The sequence below is a fragment of the Microcaecilia unicolor genome, chromosome 1 (assembly GCF_901765095.1).
Source record: "Microcaecilia unicolor chromosome 1, aMicUni1.1, whole genome shotgun sequence".
NCBI lineage: Eukaryota > Metazoa > Chordata > Amphibia > Gymnophiona > Siphonopidae > Microcaecilia > Microcaecilia unicolor.
In genome coordinates this window covers 189,309,676-189,331,415 of record NC_044031.1, presented here as the reverse complement: position 1 = coordinate 189,331,415, position 21,740 = coordinate 189,309,676, and the positions used below count along the sequence as shown (strand labels likewise).

Below are 21,740 nucleotides of genomic sequence, written 5' to 3'. Positions count from 1 at the left end.
CTGAAAATCTACTGATAAGGGACTCTTTCATTTAGCAGCCACTACTAAGAGGGTATTTTTTTAAAAAGTCATGTTTGTAGTTGCATACAAATGTAATTGGCCTGATATAAAATACCAGGTGCTTTAAAAGTACATGAATGTTGGCATGAATGTGTGTGCTGTGCCAGCAGGCATATCTGGGGTGCAGAGGTAGAGTTTGCAAGTATGCACATAGATTATAGAATATGCTGATTTACATGCATATTTGCATACACGATATACATTCATTTACCTCTCATCGTGAGCAGGTGTAAATACCTGCCCTGCATTCAAGGCATGATTTCTGCACCTTTGGGTTTATAGGACATTGCCCCTCACCCTTAAGAAAAGCCAGGTCACGATTATGAAATGAGCGCTTCAGTGGCATACAGTGGGCATTCACGCTTTCCCTGGGCTTCCTTAACTTCTGCCTGGCCCTGTCTTTTGAACTTCTCTGTACTGACTCTGGCATTCCCAGCTTATTTCCTCCTAGGGTGGGATCTATACTCTAATTAAAGAGGGACCTTTTTTAAGGGTGAGGGGCAATGTCCTATAAATCCCACACATACCCTCTCCCTCAGCTCCATTGTTCACGGTTGAGTGCCTGCCATTTCAGGGTCCACTTCTCGGGACATAAAGTTCACATTCGCATGTTCTCAGCCTGCCCGGTGTTATACCCCATAGTTGAAAGGTTGAAGGCTGAGGAACTACTGCATTACACGTGCATTTGAATTCTTATGACAGGCTATCCAGTGCAGAGGTTGATGATCAGTGACCATCAGGAAACTGTGGCCCAGTAGATAATACTGGAATGTCTCCAGGGCCCATTTGACTGCGAGAGCCTCTTCCTCGATCACAGGAACAGCTTTCGGGTGGTTTTTCCCATCCACTTCCTGTGCCTGAACAGCCCCGAGTCCAACCTCTGATGCATCCTTCTAAACAGTAAAGGACTCTGAACAAATAGCCTTCTTTAGAGTTTGGAAGGCCACATCCAACTCTTCGGGCCAGTGTATTTTTTTACAGACAAATAGGTACCTATTTGCCTTTATAAACCACCATCTAAGTAGATGCCTATTGCCCTCTTAAACCAAGTGCCCTCTTTACAGAAAAAATTCTATAACTGGATGGCTGTTAGGAGTCTATTCTATAAAGATGCCTACTTTCCTTTATAGAGTACTTGCTTAACATGTGATACGTGCATGAAGAAATTAGGTGTAAGCACCTACACCAATCACTGGCTACTGTTAAGTGTGTACACTATACACTCTGAAGATACGCGTTTTGCTTTAGAAAAGTGCATGGGTGCATATTTAGCATATGTTGGTACTCTAATGCAGTGCTTCTCAACCCTCTCCCGAAGGCACACCCAGCCATTTGTGTTTCCAGAATTACCACAATGAATATGTATGAGAGAGATCTGCATATTGTTGAGATCCATCTCATGCATATTCATCCTGGTAATCCTGAGACCCAGCCTCATTGGATGTGCATCCAGGGCAGGGGGGAGGATAGGGATTTTGATATACCACCTTTCTGTGGTTACAATCAAAGCGGTTTACATATTATGTACAGGTACTTACTTTGTACCTGGGGTAATGGACAGTTATGTGACTTGGCCAGAGTCATAAGGAGCTGCAGTGGGAATTAACCTAGTTCCTCAGACCACTAAACTAACCATTAAGCTACCCCTCCACTCTCAGCATTGAGAACAGCTGTTCTAAGGGTTTATGTACAAATCTGCTACCTAAATGCAGGCGCCATTTTTTATCCCTTTGAATATTGAGCCCTATATACTTCACAAGTGTTCTGTAATTGATTTTGTATAAAGCTCTGTCCCTAGTGGTAACCAAGTTTACCCTGCCAAAGCAACAATACAACTATCAGCACAATATATACTGTTTTATTCTCAGTGAGAGGCATACAATCAGACACACAGTAGTGCTCTACAATTGTTATTAGATATAATTAGTGCTTCTCTTAGGTATCTATATATTATAAATTTTAGTATTTTCTAGCTAATTAGGAGTTCTTTCAGGGGACAAAATTGGTGATTATTGGTGTTCTCAAGCCACAGATACTACTGCTGGGTACTATGGAATCTTAGTGGAGATTGGGTGGCAATGCCGGTATTTGGAGAGTAAAACCGGTGCAGGGTGGACTTCTACGGTCTGTGCCCTGATCATGACTGAATAGATATGGAGGGGCTGGAGTGTAAATTTTAAGGGGCTTCGACATTAGCATCAGAACTTTTAGGACAGAAACAGTGCTGGGCAGACGTTTACGGTCTGTGCCCTGAGAATGGCAAGGACAAATCAAACTCGGGCGGTGAACAATCTGTAAATTAACTAAAAAGTTGGTTTACTAGAAACCAGAAGAAATAAACTACGATCAACATAGTTTAGTAAGGCATTCATAACAAAAAAAATTAATAGATATCAAGCAACAACAAAGAAAAAAAGTGTTTAAAAATGAAGATACATTTCCAGGGGATAAACAACCAAGAAAGAGTAGCACTCTCACCAGTGTTTATGATTCAAAAACTGTGCTCAAATAACCAAGTTTTTAGGGTTCTTTTAAAGTCTTTGATGGAAATAATATCCCTAATATTCTGTGGTTAGTTGTTTCAAGACGCAGGGGCAGTAAAATAAAAAGCACAGTGCCTTGTGGTGCACTTGTTTTGGTCCAGGAAGGACTAATCTATAGTCATTTATTGATTGCAATACTCTTGCTGGAGTATATGGGACTGTAAGAGTGGGGGGAAGGGGAAATGGGACCTGATATACCGTCTTTCTGAGGTTTTTGCAACTACATTCAAAGTGGGTTTACATATATTCTGGTACTTATTTTGTATCAGGGGCAATGGAGGGTTAAGTGACTTACCCAGAGTCACAAGGAGCTGTAGTTGGAATTGAACTCAGTTCCCCAGGATCAAAGTCCACTGCACTAACCACTAGGCTATTCCTCCGGCCAAATAATCTGGAACACCTATCTTAAATGCCTTGAACATAAGTAGTAACGAGTTGTAAGTAATTCTTTGCTCAACCGGTAGCCAGTGCTTTTCTCTCAAAAAACGAGAAACGTGATCAAATTTTTATGCGTGATGTAACAACTTTATTGCAATATTTTGAATTGTTTGCAGTTTGTTTATCATGTGAACATGGCAAACCTGAGTAAATGATATTACAGTAATCAAGTTTGGTAATCAGCAGAGACAAAATAAGACTATGGAATATATCTCGTTCAAAGAAGTGTGTAACAAATAAGACTGCCAAGCTCACTTTATGTTTATCTGAATGCTGATTAATTTTGCCGGTATCACTGGGTCTAATGTCGCTTTCTTTAAAATTGGATGAACCAGAGCCATTTTCCAACGTTCAGGTAATGATCCAATAGCAAGAACTGTGGTTTATAATTTTCAACAATGGAGAGAGCAAATCAGTATTTGTTACCTTGAGCCAGGATGTAGGAAAAGTGTCAAGAGAACAATTTGTTGGTTTAAGAGAAGAAAGAATTATTTGGATTGATGTAGCAGTTTGTAATTGAAAAGTGGACCATGTCAATGGTGGTGTTACTGAATTAGTTGATTCCTGTAATGAAAAATCGAAACGACTAGCAACTTCATCAGAAGATGTCATAAGTTGTGTTGGCAGTGGTGGAAATGCTTTCTGTAAGTCAGTAATTTTAGACAAAAAGAATTGAGAAATTACCTAAGGTGATGGTTTAATATTAGATGTTTCTTCCAGAGGATCTAATGTTTTGCAAAAAAAAGGGAATACATCTCTTTAGAAATATTGGCTGAATTTTTCAGTCTGGTTGAGAAATATAATCACCTTGCTTCCCTTAATCTTGAAGTAAATTCTTTCAGATCTGTATATTTGCTGGCCTTCATGACTTCCACCGTCTCCTCTCAGCGCTATGATATTGTCTGTTTAGGAGACGTAATCCTGAATGATACCAAGACTGTCCTCTTCTTTCTATAGAAGTCTTAAAATAAGAAAGGGGGCCAATTGATCAAGCATACCAGATAAAGAACTGTGAAAAGAACTAATTTGAGAGTCAAGGGATTGGGTTTCAAAATCAGCTGGGAGAGAAAATAAAGAGGAAGGTATGCATGTTGGATCAATAGTTGAAAGTTGCTTAGCCCAATATCCTGGTTTATCAGCACAAGAGAAAGGTTGTGGGAAGAAAAACTGAAAATACACTGCTAAGTGATCCAACCAAGATAGTACAGTGAAAGAGAAATTTGTAGGATTTATTAAAGTGTTTTGAGGTGTGAGAACTAAATCCAGTGAATGGCCTGCTGAATATGTAGGGAAGGTTATCCATTCTCTAAGATTCATTTCCAATAACAATGCAAGAAGTGAAGCTGCTCTTGGGTGACAGGGACAGTTGACATGAATATTAAAGTCTCCTAATATCATACAATTTTGGAATAACAACATGGCTTCAGCAATATCCTGGAGACAGGAATCCCATTGAACTATGGTCAAAGGAGGTGGTCAATAAAATAGTATTATGAAAAGAGATGAAGGACCTGAGATTTTTAGAACTTGCACTTCCGGATAATCAAAAGCAGATGAAATTTCTGTAAATGATAGATTAGTTGAATACAGAACAGCAGTCCACCACCTGGCCTAGAAGTTCTCGAGATGCTAGAAATATCAAAGCCTGGGGCAGACAGTTATATAAATGAGACACGTCAGTAGTCTTCAATCATGACTCAGTGAGAGACAGTAATTTTATGCCAGATGATTGAATAAAGTCACATATCAAAAAGTATTTTTACAAAGATCAACAGTTCAAAAGGAACACAGGTACAACAGTAGTAGTGGAAATAGGTTTAGAATGATCTTGCTTTGCAAGAGGGCAAACATATGCAGGAAGCCTAGCACGAGAAAATAACAGATGTCTTCCCCAAAAGAACTGGAATAGGTAAACATCATTACCATCCAAAGTAATTTTGACTGTTACACCTAGGTGGAAGACCAAAAGGTCTGTCAGGTACAAGCGACCTGAATTGGCCACTGTTGAAAGCAGGATACTTAGCTAGAAGAACACTGGTCTGCCCCAGTATGGCTATTCTTATGTTCTTAAAGTACCATTTTTACAGAAGGAGCCAGGGAAGGCCATTGGGGTGGGGGGGAGGCAAAAGGACACAGACCAGTAGGGATGTGCATTCATTTGAGATGACATTTCCCATGGTATTTTGTGTCATTTTTTTGCCTGAAATTTTCAGGCTTTTCCCTGTGTCATAAATACTGCACACTCTTCCAAAAGACTGTGCGCTAATGATATGGCTCCCAAAAAAACAACAACAACAAAAATCCCAGACAATGAAAATTTCCATTCAAAACACAGGGTCCAAGAAAGCACAAAGGCAGACGGTCTGCAAGCTCCAAGATGGAAAAAATACAAAGCAGATCGTTAAGAACGTAATTTATTGAAACAATTTAAAAATATAAAAATCATAGATACATATATAAGGTTAGCCCGACACAGGCCGTGTTTCGCCCAGCAAGGGCTGCTTCAGGGGCTACACAAAAATCCTTTTAAATTCAAGTTGACGCCAGATAGACGGAACGTTATGTGGATTTGGCCCTCTCGAAGAGCTGTTTTTTCACACTGAAATTGCTTGCATATTTTATTTTTGCAATTATCCATTATTTTTCCAACTTGAATTTAAAAGGATTTTTGTGTAGCCCCTGTGTCGGGCTAACCTTATATATGTATCTATGATTTTTATATTTTTAAATTGTTTCAATAAATTACGTTCTTAACGATCTGCTTTGTATTTTTTCCACATTCAAAACACAGGAAAGGAAACTAGATGAAAAACTGTGGCCTGCACACCCCTAGAGACCAGCTGACATCCAATAATGAAGCATTGATATTTTGGGCCAGCAGAAAAGCCAAATTTATCACAAACCTATCCAATATAAGATTAGCGACATGCAGTGTTCCCTCTAAGCAGAGCGCATGAGCAATTGCTCATACATTTTAGGAGAGTCGCTCACAGATTTTACATGATTGCTCACAAAAATGTATCTTTGTGCTATATACAGAAATGCGTTGGTAATTCTGGTACTCAAAAATTGTTGGTCTTTAAAACTTGTTGCTCGCACACACAAAAAAACTTTACACACACCAGGCCACTTCTTAGTGGAAACATTGGCGATATGCCTTCTGCTCAGTTGCTAGATTGGTGATTACATAGAAGGATCATATTTTATATATATATATATATATATATATATATATATATATACACACACACAAAAAATAATATTTGGAATATGGAAATTGGGTCATTTTTCTTTCGTTCACCATCACGCCACATTTCTAATAAAGGGTAGAGTGCTTGAGCCAGTGCTTATCCTGGTACTAAGTTCCTCAAAGAGAAGAAGAAAATTCTCATTGTAAGTAGTTCTGGTATGATATGTAAAATAAGTTATTCCATCTCTTTGAAATTAAAGCATACCTAGCCCCTAGTGTGATAAAGACAAAGATATGATGCATACAGATTTTTTTTCATTTCTGCCTAAACTTTGAAAAAATAAAACCAAACTGTATTGGGGACATATGTGACTGTGTGGAGATCAACATGTTATCAGCCTAACTGTACAGCACTGAAGAAGGTTCAAATCAGAATCAAACTAGAAGAAACATTTTCGCCATGAAGCTGTGCAGATTAATTGTTTATCACTCTGTGAGATGCAATGCCTCAGCACACTCAAACAAAAATGATATTGTTGTGTTGCCCTTATGTTTCCAGATAACTAAACTGAAAATTGACAGCAACCCCTTTGCTAAAGGATTCAGAGACTCCTCCAGACTCACTGATATTGAGAGGTAATGGAAATTTTCTGTTTACTTCTTTTTACATAGATAAGATAAAGAGAGCCGTTTGTAGAACAAATAGTCTTGCAATTCCAGAGAAGTTGTGGGTATTAATGTTATCTTGTTGTATATACTGCGGGAGTCTGTTCCTCTTTCCCTTACCCTTCCAAATAAAAGATTAAGGAGTAGCCATTGATAATGTGCTCTCTTACATAAATTCAAGTATCATAAACCTTATGAAGACAGAGTTGTTTTGAGTCTGAACAGCTGGGGGTTTGTATAACACTGTGTAGAGTGATACATGTTTGAGAAACAATATATTTCAAAATGGAGGGCTAGATTTACTAAAAGGCACTGCTGGATTACTATGTACTAATGTGCATTAACCCATTAGTGCCCAACGTTCCCATATGGGGGCATAATATGGGAACATTGGACACTAATAGGTTAATGTGTTATTTCGAGTAGATCCCATTCTATGCAGTGGTATCTATTTACTAATAAAGGGCTCCTTTTACTAAGCCATGGTAGTGATTCCCATGTGGCAAATGTGACGAAGCCCATAGGAATTGAATGGGCTTTGTCACTTTTGCCGCACCGGGAATCACTACTGTGGATTAGTAAAAGGAGCCCAAAGCATGTTAATGGTATTAGTGTGTGTCACCGCTAGAAATCAAAAATTAATTTTAATCTTATATTTACACTTAATTGAAGATTATTACAAGTAAATTATCTTTATTATATGTTTCTGTTCTCATGCTATATCACATTTAAAAAAAACTACATGGTTTATAATAATTAAAATGTGAAAGAACAGAAAAGGAATAGAATATAGATAGATAGAGATAGATATGTATAAATATATATGCAGTTTGATTCCATATGTTTGCAGAAAGGAAAAGGTTTATTCCAATCAGAATTTCAAGTGCATGTTTTCGGTCTTATTTCTTAAATATCAAACTCTTAGATCAAGGACAGCTGAAACATCCCAGCCCATTAAATAATAGACAAGTCTTTTTTTATCAGCAAATAGCATCATGAGGACTTAAGGAGTGTGAAATTTGGGCCATGCCTTGGATTTAACTTGAGGTATTTAAGCCTACATTTTCCTAAAGAGCCTTTGGGGAGAAAACCAAATAGTAGCAATTGATCTTTAGAGACCTAACACAATTAAATTAGTCTGGAGTCAGTTACTGCACTAAACCATTGAGTAATTGGATTGGATTGTGTAACTTATTGAAAATGGCCTCTATCTGGAACAATAGAGGGAGGTTTTCCATAAAACAGATGTAAGAGAAAAACACATTCTTTCATGACATGATGACAGAAATTGCACTTTTCTAACCTAATTGAATATGATTTTATAAATATTCGACCTTAATGATTTAATAGAAAACAAACTTAACTGAAAATGTCCCTGAGATTTAATCTGTTTATATGATGTGCATTACATATTATAATAATATTAATACAATGAATAGTGCAAATGATGAAGGATTTGCACCATTCTAAAAATGTTACGTTACTTGTTCAAATACCAAAATAGAACACACTTTTCGAAATTGTATGCACTAAAAATTTGCGTCAGAACCAACAGATGTGGGTTTCAAGGAAATAGATGAACTAAATTACTGGCTATAGACCAGAATATAAATTTTGAGCTTGACTGCAGAGGGCTTTCTATAGTCTGCTCTTTATTTTGATAGATCTGAATAGATCCTATGCTAGCATACAGCAGATAAACCAATGATTAAGGCCATTGAGGCACTGCAGTTTTGTTCAGGGCTGGAGCAATGGTATTAGACACCCTAGGTAAACCTTGAGCTTTGCCCCCCCCCCCCCCCCATCCCAGTATCTTCAAATCTCTAGCCCCTTCTCAAAATTTTGGATGGAGGGGAGAGCAGGAGAAATGCTGGACATGGATGGAGGAGAGGGAAGACAGGAAGTAGAGGCACATGGATGGAGGGGAGGGGAGAGAGGAGAAATGTTGGACATGGATGGAGTGGAGGGCAGGGAAGAGAAATGTTGGAGGGAAGGAAAGACAGAGGAAGGAGATACACACAGATGGAGGGTTAGGGAGAGGAGAAATGTTGGACTTGGATGGAGGCGAGGGAAGACAGAGGAAGGAGATGCAAATGGATGGTGGGGAGAATAGGAAGAAGATGCATACTGACGGAGATGAGGGAAAGGGAAAAGAGGAGAAAAACTGCACATGGATGGAGAAAATAGGCAAAAACTGGATCCACTCTATACCTCCTCAAGTCAAGTCTGCGGAGGACCCAGCTTTTACCTATGGATGTAGAACAAGAAATGAAGAAGAAAGGAGGATAGTAAACAAATAAATGGAAAGGAATCCCTGGAAACGGAGTTAAGGGAACAGATAGAGAGCAGCAGAATCAGAGACTGGGACCGACATGATCAGGAAAAACAAAGTCACCAGACAACAAAGGTAGAAAAAATGATTTTATTTTCATTTTAGTGTTTGGAATATGTCCGATTTGAGAATTTACATCTGCTGTCTTATTTTGCACTGGGTATACTGGAGCTGTAACAGCTTACAGAAATTATTTATAATGAAAAACAATCACGTTATTTCTTTTCTCCTATACTAGTATAATACTTTCAACGATGTCTGTTTATATGCGCCATGGCTGGTATAAGGGGTGTGGCTAATGTGGGTGTGGTTATCATAGAGGTGGAGCCATATGTGGTGACCCCGCTCGTAATGAGTACCGGCACCTATTTTTCTACAAAAAAAGCACTGGTCATGGTTTGTACACTGCGATTGCCCAAGTGCCTAAGTTAGCTGGGCAATTTATGGATTGCTAAGCTAAGCTGATTTTCAGTTGAAAGCAACTCCCTCCCCCCCCCTTCCAAAAGCAAGCACAACATCCGGGCAGATCCCCCACACCCCACCTTTTTAGGTCTCCCTGGGCCTACCTTAAAGCTCCCTGGTGGTCTAGGGGAATATACAGGCAGGAGTGATGCTCACTCACTCCTGCCCAGCTGCCATGACCAGTCGCAGAAACCTTGCAGTACTTTGGTAGTACCGTGAGTTTTCAGCATGGAGCCACTAGGGGCAGGAGTGAGTGAGGTTCATTTTTGCCCCCATCGCTCTGCTGGATCACCAAGGAGTTTAGGTAGGCTCAAGGAAGCCTGTCCTGACTGGGGGTTGGGGGGTTGGAAGTGGGGTCTGTAGCTTGCCAAGGGGGTGAGGATGAGGGTGGACAGGGAGTCTGGACCTTGCTAAGGGAGTAGATCTCATTGTATAAAATTGAATCCTGTGCTAAAATAGCATGACTTGTGGTTAAATACTTGTAGACTATTAGAAGTTATGGAACCGGTTCATCAGTGGTCATTAACATTGTTTAAAGCTCAGTACTGAGAAGTTTAAAAAGGGATAGTATTCCAGCTTCTATTCAATTACCTTTTGGAGTCTTCTTTGAGTTTTCACACACAAATTCTCTCGGTTCAAAAAGCATTTTTTAAATTGAGACAGTTGCACCTGGTTCCCTCCTATTTTCATCAGCAACATTTTAGAGTATTAGTCCAGGCTGTAGTGTTATCTTTACTGGACTATTGTAACTCCTTTTATACTGGATTATCAGGAAAACGTATGAAGAAACTGTGGTCAGGGCAGAACACAGCTGCAAGATTAATTTACCAAAAGTCAAGATCTGATCATGTGACTCCTTTATTCCTAGACCTACACTGGCTTCCATTGGAGTTGAGGATTAAATTTAAGATATGCTGTTTGGTGTTTAAAACCTTATATGGGGATGTACCTGATGATTTCCCTCTGTTAATTTGTTGGGAGGGCAGACAAGGACTCGAAATTATGAGCGTCTATTGTTACTCTTCCATCATGTAAAGGTGTTAAGCACAGTCAAGTACATTCAGGATCTTATTACTATTGGACAGTTGAGATATGTAATTCTGTTCCTTTAATCGTTCGCCAAAGTCCAACCTATATTGTCTTTCGTAAGCAAGTTAAGACATGGTTATTTGAGAATCTTATTTGATACTAATTTGTTATGTTTTGAGACAAGCTGTCTATTGAGACTGTTTTTATGTTTTTGTAACCCACTCTGAACCTGGAAAGGGATTTTGCAGGATATAAAACTCCAGTAGCATTGCTTAGCAAAATAACCCATTAATGGTAACCAACATTGATAACTTCTTCCCTTAGTTAACTAGAATAATCACATTCATACTTTGGTGCCTGAACTAAGCTGACTACCACAAAAAATCATCCCTCCTTCCCAGCAGCTAGAACATATACTTTTTTTTTTTTTAAAGAGTCCTCAAATCCTGATCTACCTTCTTTCTCTCTCCCCCCTACCTTACAGCCAATATACTTTTAAAAATTTGTCCACCTCTACCTCACCCGATCCCCCCCATCCTCCTAACTTTCTGAAACATCCTTCCCATTTCCTGTCCTCTCTGTCTGATCTAAAATTATATACTTGTCAATATTCAGCCAACAGCAGTGAGCAATTTTTTTTTTAATACTTACCTTCACTGGCTAACTTAGACCCAGATATTCAGTTCCAGGTTATCTACAAGCCCCAGCATTGAATATCCAGGCTTGCCCAGACAGAAGACATAAAAACTTATAAAGATCCCAGCTGATATTGAACTGGGCACCCGCATAAGACCCTTACGGGCCAATGACCAGAAGCAAATGCAGGTGCTAAAGGCTATTAGCACCATACTAGCGCCCACATTTCGTATCGCCACATGATCAGAGCCCCCGAGCACATGAAACAACACGCTCACGGTTCTGACCGCAAGTAGCATGTAAATGCATGCTAAACAGGAATTTAATTGTTTCTTCCCAATGATCAGCGGGCAGCATACCAAACATTGGCACTCTGCCTGTGCAAACCCTATGCCAGCTTGGAGCTGGCGGTAGGGTTTGTGAAAATTTGGGGAGGAATGGGGGAGCCCTATCCAGCATGCATCTGTGTGCTAGCAGGCCCCCTTCCCCCAATGGAACTCCCCCCCCCCCCCACACACACACACAAGAGCCTCGACCCACTCTGACACAAGTTCACAGGGGCTGGACATCCAGTGGATCTCCAGCCTCCCTAATCCCTTTTTGCACTGAAAAAAAAGCCCTAGTGACCCAGTGGGCTGCAAACACAAGCCCTCCCAACCTGGTGATCTAGCAGCCCCCTTCCCCACCCCACCCCCATACTTTAGTTTTGGAGGAAGGAGTAGTACACTCCCTACTCTTCTAGTGCCACCTTGAAAATGGTGGCGCCCAGCCCTGCCTAGTGCATCCTGGGATGCGTTGGGTGGGGCTTCATCACCATATAAGGGAGAACTCCATTGAGGTGGTGGTAACGGCTCCCACACTAACCCAGCTGTAACTGGGTAGCGCATGGCACTGCCCGATTACCATCGAGTGACCCCCTGCAGAAATATTTTTCAAATATTTCCACCAGCACCAGAAATGCCACACGCTGGGGGTGAAACTATCACCGGTGCCTGTGTTGGGCCGGTGGTAGTTCCAGATTGGCACGTGATAAGCCCATGTTGGGCTTACTGCTTCTTAGTAAAAAGGCCCCTAAATTTGTTACTGCATCTTAAAATATTCAGGGGTCCTTTTAGAAAGGCGTGCTAATAAATTTAACACACACTAACAAATTAGTGTGCATTAAGTGTTATGCATCCCATAGGTATATATTTCCATTTACCCCCGGATTCTATATGAGGCACGGTGAGTAGCGCACGTTAAATTGTGCACACAACCAATTTACATGTGTTACTCAATTGGGTAACAAGCCTATTAGTGATGATAATGGCCAACAACCAATATCATCACTAATTGGCAATAATTAGAAATTATGCATGCTTCGTTTTAAGTGTATTTTAAAAAGAGGTGCACGTAAATTCCAACGTGCATAGCTGAAAAGAGGGCATGGCCATAGGAAGAGTGTAAGGAGCCCTTTTACAAAGCGGTAGTTCCCACCCCCAGTGTACACCATTTCTGACACTATAAAAATATGGTGGCGGTAAGTGCTCCCACCCGAAATGGGCATGTGGTAAGAGCTTCACTTGTTGCACGTACATTTAAAAAAATGGAAGCGGTGCAAAGAAAAGCTACGAGGATGGTATGGGAGTTGCGTTCCAAGACGTATGAAGAGAGACTTGCTGACCTGAACATGTATACTCTGGAGGAAAGGAGGAACAGGGGTGATATGATACAGACGTTCAAATATTTGAAAGGTATTAATCCGCAAACGAATCTTTTCCGGAGATGGGAAGGTGGTAGAACGAGAGGACATGAAATGAGATTGAAGGGGGGCAGCAGGGGCGTAGCTACGGGTGGGCCTGGGTGGGCCCAGGCCCACCCAATTTCAGCTCAGGCCCGCCCGCCCGCCCGCCCACCCAGCTGATCTCTCCAGACTTGCAGCAGCGGCGAAATGGCAGGCAGCGGCACTAAAAGCATAAAGCAGCAAAGCTCTTCGATTCCGTCCATCGCTTTCCGTTTCCTGCCCTCTCAGCGTCCCGCCTTCCTTTGATGTCATTTCCTTTCGGGCGGGCGGGACGCTAAGAGGGCAGGAAACGGAAAGCGAAGGACAGAATCGAAGAGCTTCGCTGCTTTATGCTTTTAGTGCCGCTGCCTGCCAGTTCGCCGCTGAAACTACAGAAGGAAGCCATTTTTTTAAAATCTCTGTTTCTACTCCCCTGCGCAGCCGTCGCCATTCACTTAAAGCACAGCAAGCAAACCAGTGAGTTGCTGTGCTGTCTGCATCCACGTTGTCTTCTTTATTCAGCAGAGGGTGGTGAGCAGAGGGAAGGATGGGACTGGGAGGGGTGGTAAGTACAGAGTATGGGGAATGGGGGACTAATGAAGTGGGTGAAAGATGGGGGAGGAATTTAGGAGACTGGGTAAGGGAGAGACAGAGGGGGGAATGGGAGTGCTGGAGAGGGAATGAGAGGGAGGTGGTCAAAGGGGAGAGACGAGCATCGATGGACATGGATGGGAGGACAAGGACCAGGGAGAGAGGAGAAATTGCTGGACATGGAGGGGAGGGCAGGGGAGAGAGGAGAATTTCTGGATATGGATGGATGGAGGGGGGCAGGGGAGAGAGGAGAATTGCTGGATATGGATGGATAGATGAATGGAGGGCAGGGGAGTTGCTGGACATGGGTGGATAGAGGGGAGGGCAGGGGAGAGGAGAGTTGTTGGACATAGGTGGATGGAGGGGAGGGTAGAAGAGAGCTGCTGGACATGGATGGAAGGAAGGGCAGTGGAGAGAGGATGGTTGCTGGACATGGGTGGATGGAGGGGAGGGCAGGGACAGAATTGTTGGACATGGATGGAGGGGAAGGAAGGGAAGACAGAAGGAGATGCACATGGATGGAGGGGAGAAAGAAGAAATTCTGGACATGGATGGAGGGGAGGGAAGACAGAGGAAGGAGATGCACATGGATGGAGGGAAAGGGAGAGAGAAGAAATGCTGACATGGATGGAGGGAAGAGAGAGGAAGGATATATGAGGGAAAGGAAGAGAGGAGAAAAACAGCACATGGATGGAGAAAATAGGCAGAAGCTGGATCCACTGGACAGTCAAGTCTGCAGAGGACCCAGCTTTTACTTACGGATGTAGAGCAAGAAATGAAGAAGAAAGGAAGAAAGTAAAGAAATGGAAAGGAAGCTCTGGAAACGGAGTTAAGAGGACAGATAGCAGCAGAATCAGATACTGGGCCAGCATGATCAGAAAAACAATGTCACCAGACAACAAAGGTAGAAAAAAAATCATTTTATTTTCATTATAGTGTTTGGAATATGTCCACTTTGAGAATCAGGTGCTCAACATTAAAAGTTTATATTTATTTATTTACTTATTTATGACATATTATCCCACATTAAACATGAATTAGATTGGAACCTGGGATCATTTAATTTTTTTTTTCCTGGAGAGAGTAATGCATTGCCTCCCCCCCCCCCCCCCCAGGCTCTCTCCCCGGCTATAGCCAGCTCTGCAATTTTGAGGGGGGGGGGGGCGCAGAGGTGGACCGGGGCGAGAGCCTGTTGTTAAACATTTACCAGCAAACCACTGTCTAGTGCCCACCCATCCAACCTGTTGGCCCACCCAAAAATTGACTTCTGGCTACGCCACTGGGGGGCAGACTCAGGAAAGATGTCAGGAAGTATTTCTTCACAGAGAGGGTGGTGAACGCTTGGAATGCCCTCCCGCGGGAGGTGGTGGAGATGAAAACGGTAATGGAATTCAAACATGCGTGGGACAGGCATAAAGGAATCCTGTGCAGAAGGAATGGATCCACAGAAGCTTAGCTGAAATTGGGTGGCGGGGGGAAGAGGGGTTGGTGGTTGAGAGGCTAGGATGGGGGAGGGCAGACTTATACAGGGTCTGTGCCGGAGCCAGTGATGGGAGGCGGGGCTGGTGGTTGGGAGGCAGGAAATACTGCTGGACAGACTTATATGGTCTGTGCCCTGAAAAAGACAGGTACAAATCAAGGTAAGGTATACACATATGAGTTTATCGTGGGCAGACTAGATGGACCGTGCAGGTCTTTTTCTGCTGTCATCTACTATGTTACTATGTTACGTACATTTTTTTTTTAAACTGCCTTTTACCTGCTGCAGTAAAAAGGGGGCTTCAGCGCGCGTCAAAAACATGCACCGATGCCGGCGCAGACTCAGTTTTGCCACAGCTTTGTAAAAGGACTCCTAAACGTGTTGGGGCATCAATCACATTTACATGCACTGCTATAGAATTTGGGGAAATGTGCATACATTTAAGTTCAGGCATTTTCACCAGGTTTTTAGTGTTGTAAATGGCCGTGCCTAAATGTATGCGCATTCCCCCCAGCCTATGCACTATTCTATAAATTGCATCTTACTATAGACTCGGCGCTAGGCATGTCATTCCAAGGTGCCTATTTTTTGGACGCCATATATGGAATCTGGCTCTTAGAGCATGATAACCATTAACTTGCACTAAATCCATTAGTGGGCCATAGTAAAAGGACCCCTTAGGGGATCTTTTACTAAGCCGTGGTAGAAATCAGTTGAGGTAAACGCCAAGATGTCCATAGGAATATAATGGGCGTCTCGGTGTTTACCACCAGCTGATTTCTACCGTGAGCTAAAAACGCTACCTTGGCTTAGTAAAAGACCCCCTTAGTATCTGTGTAAGTTGATTTGAGCACATTAAAAAAGTTCTAATATCCATGAAAAACATTTAGTTAAAACAAATTTATGAAATTAACTGGAAAGAAGTTCAAAAAATTAGGGGAAAAATGCCAAACTGATTTTTTTGCTCCCTTTCTGCAACACGTGTACCTCTCAGTTTAACATTTACTTCTTGATTCCATTTGTTTCTCGCCCATTTCTTTGCTTTACACTCTCATCAGGATGATACCCAGACAGTCCTAACTCAATACAATAAACTGTGATCCAAATCTTTCCTAATTCTTACTGTGAACTTAGCTGTCTTGTATGCTACATGGTTGAAGAAAAGTACATTTGTTCCACTTTCATTGGCTACATGTGTAAGCTAATAGATTTTGATTCATTTAGTTGCCTTTTCAAATCCCAGCTCAAGGTGATCCTGAACAAGTCACTTAGGGGTCCTTTTATGAAACTGCGGCAAAAGGGGGCCTGCATTGGTGTTGGTGCGTGTTTTTGATGCACGTCCTTCTACCACAGCAAGTAAAAGGCAAGTCTTTCTTTTTTTAAAGAAATGGCCTTGTGGCAAGTGAAGCTCTTGCCGCACGGCCATTTCAGGGGAAGCTCTTACCGCCACCCATTGAGGTCACCGGGCAGCATTACCACCGGGAACACACTGGCACTACAAAAATTAAAATATTTTTGTAGCGACAAAAATGGCATGCACTGGGGGTGGTACTTCAATTTCAGCAAGCCGTAAGCCCACATTGGGCTTACCGCTGCTTTGTAAAAGACCCTTTTAACCCTCCATTGCGCCAGGTATAAAAAAAATGCTTAGATTGCAAATCCATTAGAACCTGTTTATAATAAATGTAAACCACTTTTGTTGTACTACAGAAACATGGTACATCAGATCTGTTGCTCCCCCCCCCCCCCCCCCCACCAATAGACATGATCCCCACAAGGTATCTCTAAGTGTTGTGCACATAACAAAATTTTAGTTCATTTTTGGGTCATTTTCTGACATTTTTTCCCCCATTTTACGATATTCTGCAGTTTCAAACTTTTTTGTTAACAAAACCTTTAATGCACATTTGTTGATTTTTACATGGTTTAATTTTTAGTTTGATGTGCATTAAACTAATTTTATGCACATTAAAATGTATAAGGCACATTAACAGACTAAGAAATGCTCATCTCCAATCGCTTTTCAGGTCATGGAACAGTAGCTTCTTACCTTGCATCACGTACTGCTACCTCAGATGACTCAGTATCCCTTTGCATAAGATATTAATTGCCAAGCATTCTAGATTTCTTAGATCACTTCCTATTGTATCTTCTTTTTCCTAACTGTCCATTCTGAAACAATGCACACTTTTCTTTCTAGCCCCTCTACAATATTGCTTGGAACATTAATAAACAGGACCAAGCCCAGGACTGATCTTTTTCTTCCCTCAGACTGCATTCCTTTTATTTATGTTTTCATTTCATATCCTACCTCCCCCCCCCCCCCCCCCAAAGGTACTGGCCCACTGCGAGATTACTCTCAGCATAGCATGCTAGAACAGTTTATTAAGTGAACATATTTGTGTTCGCTGTTCAAGGTTCTGCTGTTCCTTTATCACAATGTACCTTTTTTAGCTTTTAACTTTCATTTTTTTCAGTTACCGTATTAAGGGAAGATGCTGCTTTAAGGGCAATCAAACCTTTAGTGCAACATCTGTTTGGATCTTGGACAAATTAGCCTTTATTTTCCTTTCTAGTTTTTCTCCCTTATGACTTCCTGCAGCTTCTTGTCTTGCACCATTGGCCCTTCCATCTGTCTTCACTTAAATCCACTCATCTTTTTTTTTTTTTTAGAACTCTGGGCTCACTTCCAAACTTATTGTGGAAGCTTAAAAAAAAACACAAGAAAAGCTTTAAAATTCAGGACTACTGTACTGAAGAACTCTTTTAGGCATCAACTAATAATCAAGGCTTCTGATTTACGGTTATCAGGGCCGTGCCGATGCAGTAAGCGAGGTAAGCGCCGCAGGGGGGCGCCCACCTCTGGAGGGCGCCGCCGCGGTGCTTACCCTCGCCCCGCGCCGCAAAGGCCTTTAAATCTTTTACCTGGGTCGCAGCAGCGTCAGTGAAAGCGCTGCCGACCAGCAAGGGCGGGGCGGTGGGGGCGGTCCGCCCCGAGTGTCATCAGAAAGGGGGGTGCCGCCGCTCCCGCTGCTCTTCTTCCTGGCAGCCCCTCCCCCGCACCAGCCCTTTAAAAATAAATTGCCGACGCGAATAGCGAGCGCAGCACCTCGTGTGCAAGTAAAAGAAGCGGATCCGATCATCTCATTGGGCCTTCCCTCACTGTCCCGCCCTCCTCTGACGCAACTTCCTATTTCCTCTAGGGCGGGACAGTGAAGGAAGGCCCAATGAGATGATCGGATCCGCTTCTTTTACTTGCACACGAGGTGCTGCGCTCCCTATCGCGTCGGCAATTTATTTTTAAAGACCGGGTGGCAGGGAGAAGACGAGGCAGGGTGAGGGTGGGGGGGACTCGGATAGCAGAAGGGACTGGGTGGGAGACAGATGGGGTGAGGGGGACTCGAATGGGCAGAAGGGACTGGGTGGGAGACAGATGGGGTGAGGGTGGGGGGCACTTGGATAGCAGAAGGGACTGGGTGGAGCCAGATGGGGTGAGGGGGACTCGGATGGGCAGAAGGGACTGGGTGGGAGACAGATGGGGTGAGGGTGGGGGGGCACATGGATAGCAGAAGGGACTGGGTGGGAGACAAATGGGGTGAGGGTGGGGGGGCACATGGATAGCAGAAGGGACTGGGTGGGAGACAGATGGGGTGAGGGGGACTCGGATGGGCAGAAGGGACTGGGTGGGAGACAGATGGGGTGAGGGTGGGGGCACTTGGATAGCAGAAGGGACTGGGTGGGAGACAGATGAGGTGAGGGGGACTCGGATGGGCAGAAGGGACTGGGTGGGAGACAGGGTGAAGGTGGGGGGCACTTGGATAGCAGAAGGGACTGGGTGGGAGCCAGATGGGGTGAGGGGGACTCGGATGGGCAGAAGGGACTGGGTGGGAGACAGGGTGAAGGTGGGGGCACTTGGATAGCAGAAGGGACTGGGTGGGAGCCAGATGGGGTGAGGGGGACTCGGATGGGCAGAAGGGACTGGGTGGGAGACAGATGGGGTGAGGGTGGGGGGGGCACATGGATAGCAGAAGGGACTGGGTGGGAGACAGATGGGGTGAGGGGGACTCGGATGGGCAGAAGGGACTGGGTGGGAGACAGATGGGGTGAGGGGGACTTGGATGAGCAGAAGGGACTGGGTGGGAGACAGATGGGAGAAGGGGCATGGATCTGGAACTGGGGTCTGAAAAGTGAGCAGGAGGGAGAATGGGGTCATGCCTGGGGCAGGGGTGGATGGGAGAATCAATGGATCTGGAACTAGGGGCAGCCGCAGGTGGGAACTGGGAGCTGAAAAGAGGGGGCATTGAGAGAGGGGGGATAGATCCTGGATGGAATGGGGAGTGAGAGGGAGGGCAGACCCTGAATGGATGGGAGGGGGAAAGAGAGAGGGCAAATGGTGAATCGAAGGAGCAGAGAGAAAGGGCAGACAGTGGATAGAAGGGAGTGAAAGAGCAGACAGTGGATGGAAGGGGCAGAGATAGAGGGCAAATGCTGGAGGGAAAGGAGAGAGAGAGGGCAGATGGTGGATGGAAGGGGGAGAGAGAGATGGCAGACTGGGGCAGATGGTGGATGGAAGGGGCAGAAATAGAGGGCAGATGTGGATGGAAGGCACATTAGAGAGGGCAGACACTGGATGGCAGAGAGAGAGCGAAGACAGATGCTGGATGGAACGAAGACGGTGAAAAGAAGATGAGGAAAGCAGAAACCAAAGACAACAAACTGTAAATATATATTTTTATTATTTTGCTTTAGGATATAGTATTTTAGCTGTGTTAATAAATGTTTATAAATAGAACATGTAAATAAGGTAATCTTTTTATTGGACTAATTTTAATACATTTTGACTTAACTTTCAGAGAACAAAACCCCCTTCCTCAGATCAGGATAGGATACTGTAACAGCACTATACTGTATTGACCTGAGGAAGGAGATTTTGGCCTCTGGAAGTTAAATGTATTAGTCCAATAAAATGGTATTATTTTATTTTCTGTATTTGTTTTATTTCTATTTGTTAATTTGTAAAGTGGTGATTGGTATTTGTTAGTTTTTTCAAATTTACATCTGCTGTCTTTATATTTTGCACAGTACTAGGAGACATTTTTTGTTTCTTTGGCGTTGCATTGTATGCAGAGTCTGGCATCGGGGGTTCAGTTTAATTTTTGTCTAAATAGAAAGTTTATGATTACTTATTCTATAGTGGATTAGGGTGTATCTGTGTTTGTAAAAAAGACATGGCTTTCAGTTGGCATTGACTGTGCAGGATCGACGATCTGTACTATTCTGTCTGGTTTCGTTTTACAATAGGTGAATTGATGTTCTAGTGCTCACTGTAGTGCTTAAGATGCTTTCCTTTTCCTTGTGTGACTCATAGAAACGACTGCTTATGGTATGGTAAAATTGCTCTATAGGTCGTGTTTTGTATTCTCGGTATGCCTAGTACTGGATTTGGGGGGGGGGGGGGTGTTAAAAAAATGACCGGCCCCGGGTGTCAACTACCCTAGCTACGCCACTGCTGCCGACGTCTCCCTTCCCTTGCACTCGTTGGTTCCCTCAGTGTCCCGCCTTCTTCTGACGTCAGAAGAAGGCGGATACTGAGGGAACCAAGAGCGCAAAGGGAAGGGAGACGTCGGCAGCGCTCCGCTTTCACTGACGCTGCTGCGACCGGAAGTAAAAGATTTAAAGGCCCCAGGGCACGGAGGGAAGGGCAGAGAGGCATCGATGGGAGGGCAGGGCCCAGGGAGAGGACAAATTGCTGGAAGGGGAGGGGAGAGAGGATTGCTGGCTATGGATGGAGGAGGGAAGGGCAGAGAGGGACAAGGATGGACATGGGGGCCCAGGGAGAGGACAAATTGCTGGAAATGGAGGGGAGGGCAGAGAGGAGGATTGCTGGCTATGGATGGAGGAGGGAAGGGCAGAGAGGGACAAGAATGGACATGGATGGGAGGGCAGGACCCAGGGAGAGAGGAGAAATTGCTGGAAATGGATATAGAGCAAGAAATGAAGAAGAAAGGAGAAAAGTAAAGAAATAAATGGAAAGGAAGCCCTGGAAATGGAGTTAAGCGGACAGATAGCAGCAGAATCAGATACTGGACCAGCATGATTGAAAAAAGAAAGTCACCAGACAACAAAGGTAGAAAAAAAATCATTTTATTTTCATTTTAGCATTTGGAATATGTCCACTTTGAGAATTTACATCTGCTATCTTATTTTGCAATGTATACCAATTTGTTTCTAAGAATATTGCTGACAATTCCTTTCAGTGTGGCAAGTGGTGAGCGATCATTTTCATGGGGGGGGGCGTGATCATTTTCATGGGGGGGGGGGCGCCAATTGATAGTCTGCAGGGGGGCGCCAGAGACCCTAGGCACGGCCCTGATGGTTATAATAAAAATAGACACACACAAATAAGCCTTGTGGAACTCTGGTAACATCAGATGGCTGCCACTAAGGTGCGCAAGTGTCTTCCACCTGCATTCCTACCATATGGGGTGGTTCAACAACATGGCAGTTTCAGTTGTGAGGTACAGGCAGATTGCCTGGGAATCCTGCTGGAA

At 43.3% G+C, this 21,740-nt stretch overlaps 1 protein-coding gene across 1 annotated transcript in view; it reads left to right on the top strand.

Annotated features, from left to right (window-relative positions):
* TBX20 (T-box transcription factor 20) overlaps positions 1-21,740 on the top strand; it is a 126,675-nt gene that overhangs the window by 74,355 nt on the left and 30,580 nt on the right. Inside the window, exon 6 of the mRNA XM_030189992.1 lies at positions 6,791-6,867. Coding sequence (XP_030045852.1) covers positions 6,791-6,867 — 77 coding nt within the window. The remainder of the gene's footprint in view (positions 1-6,790; positions 6,868-21,740) is intronic.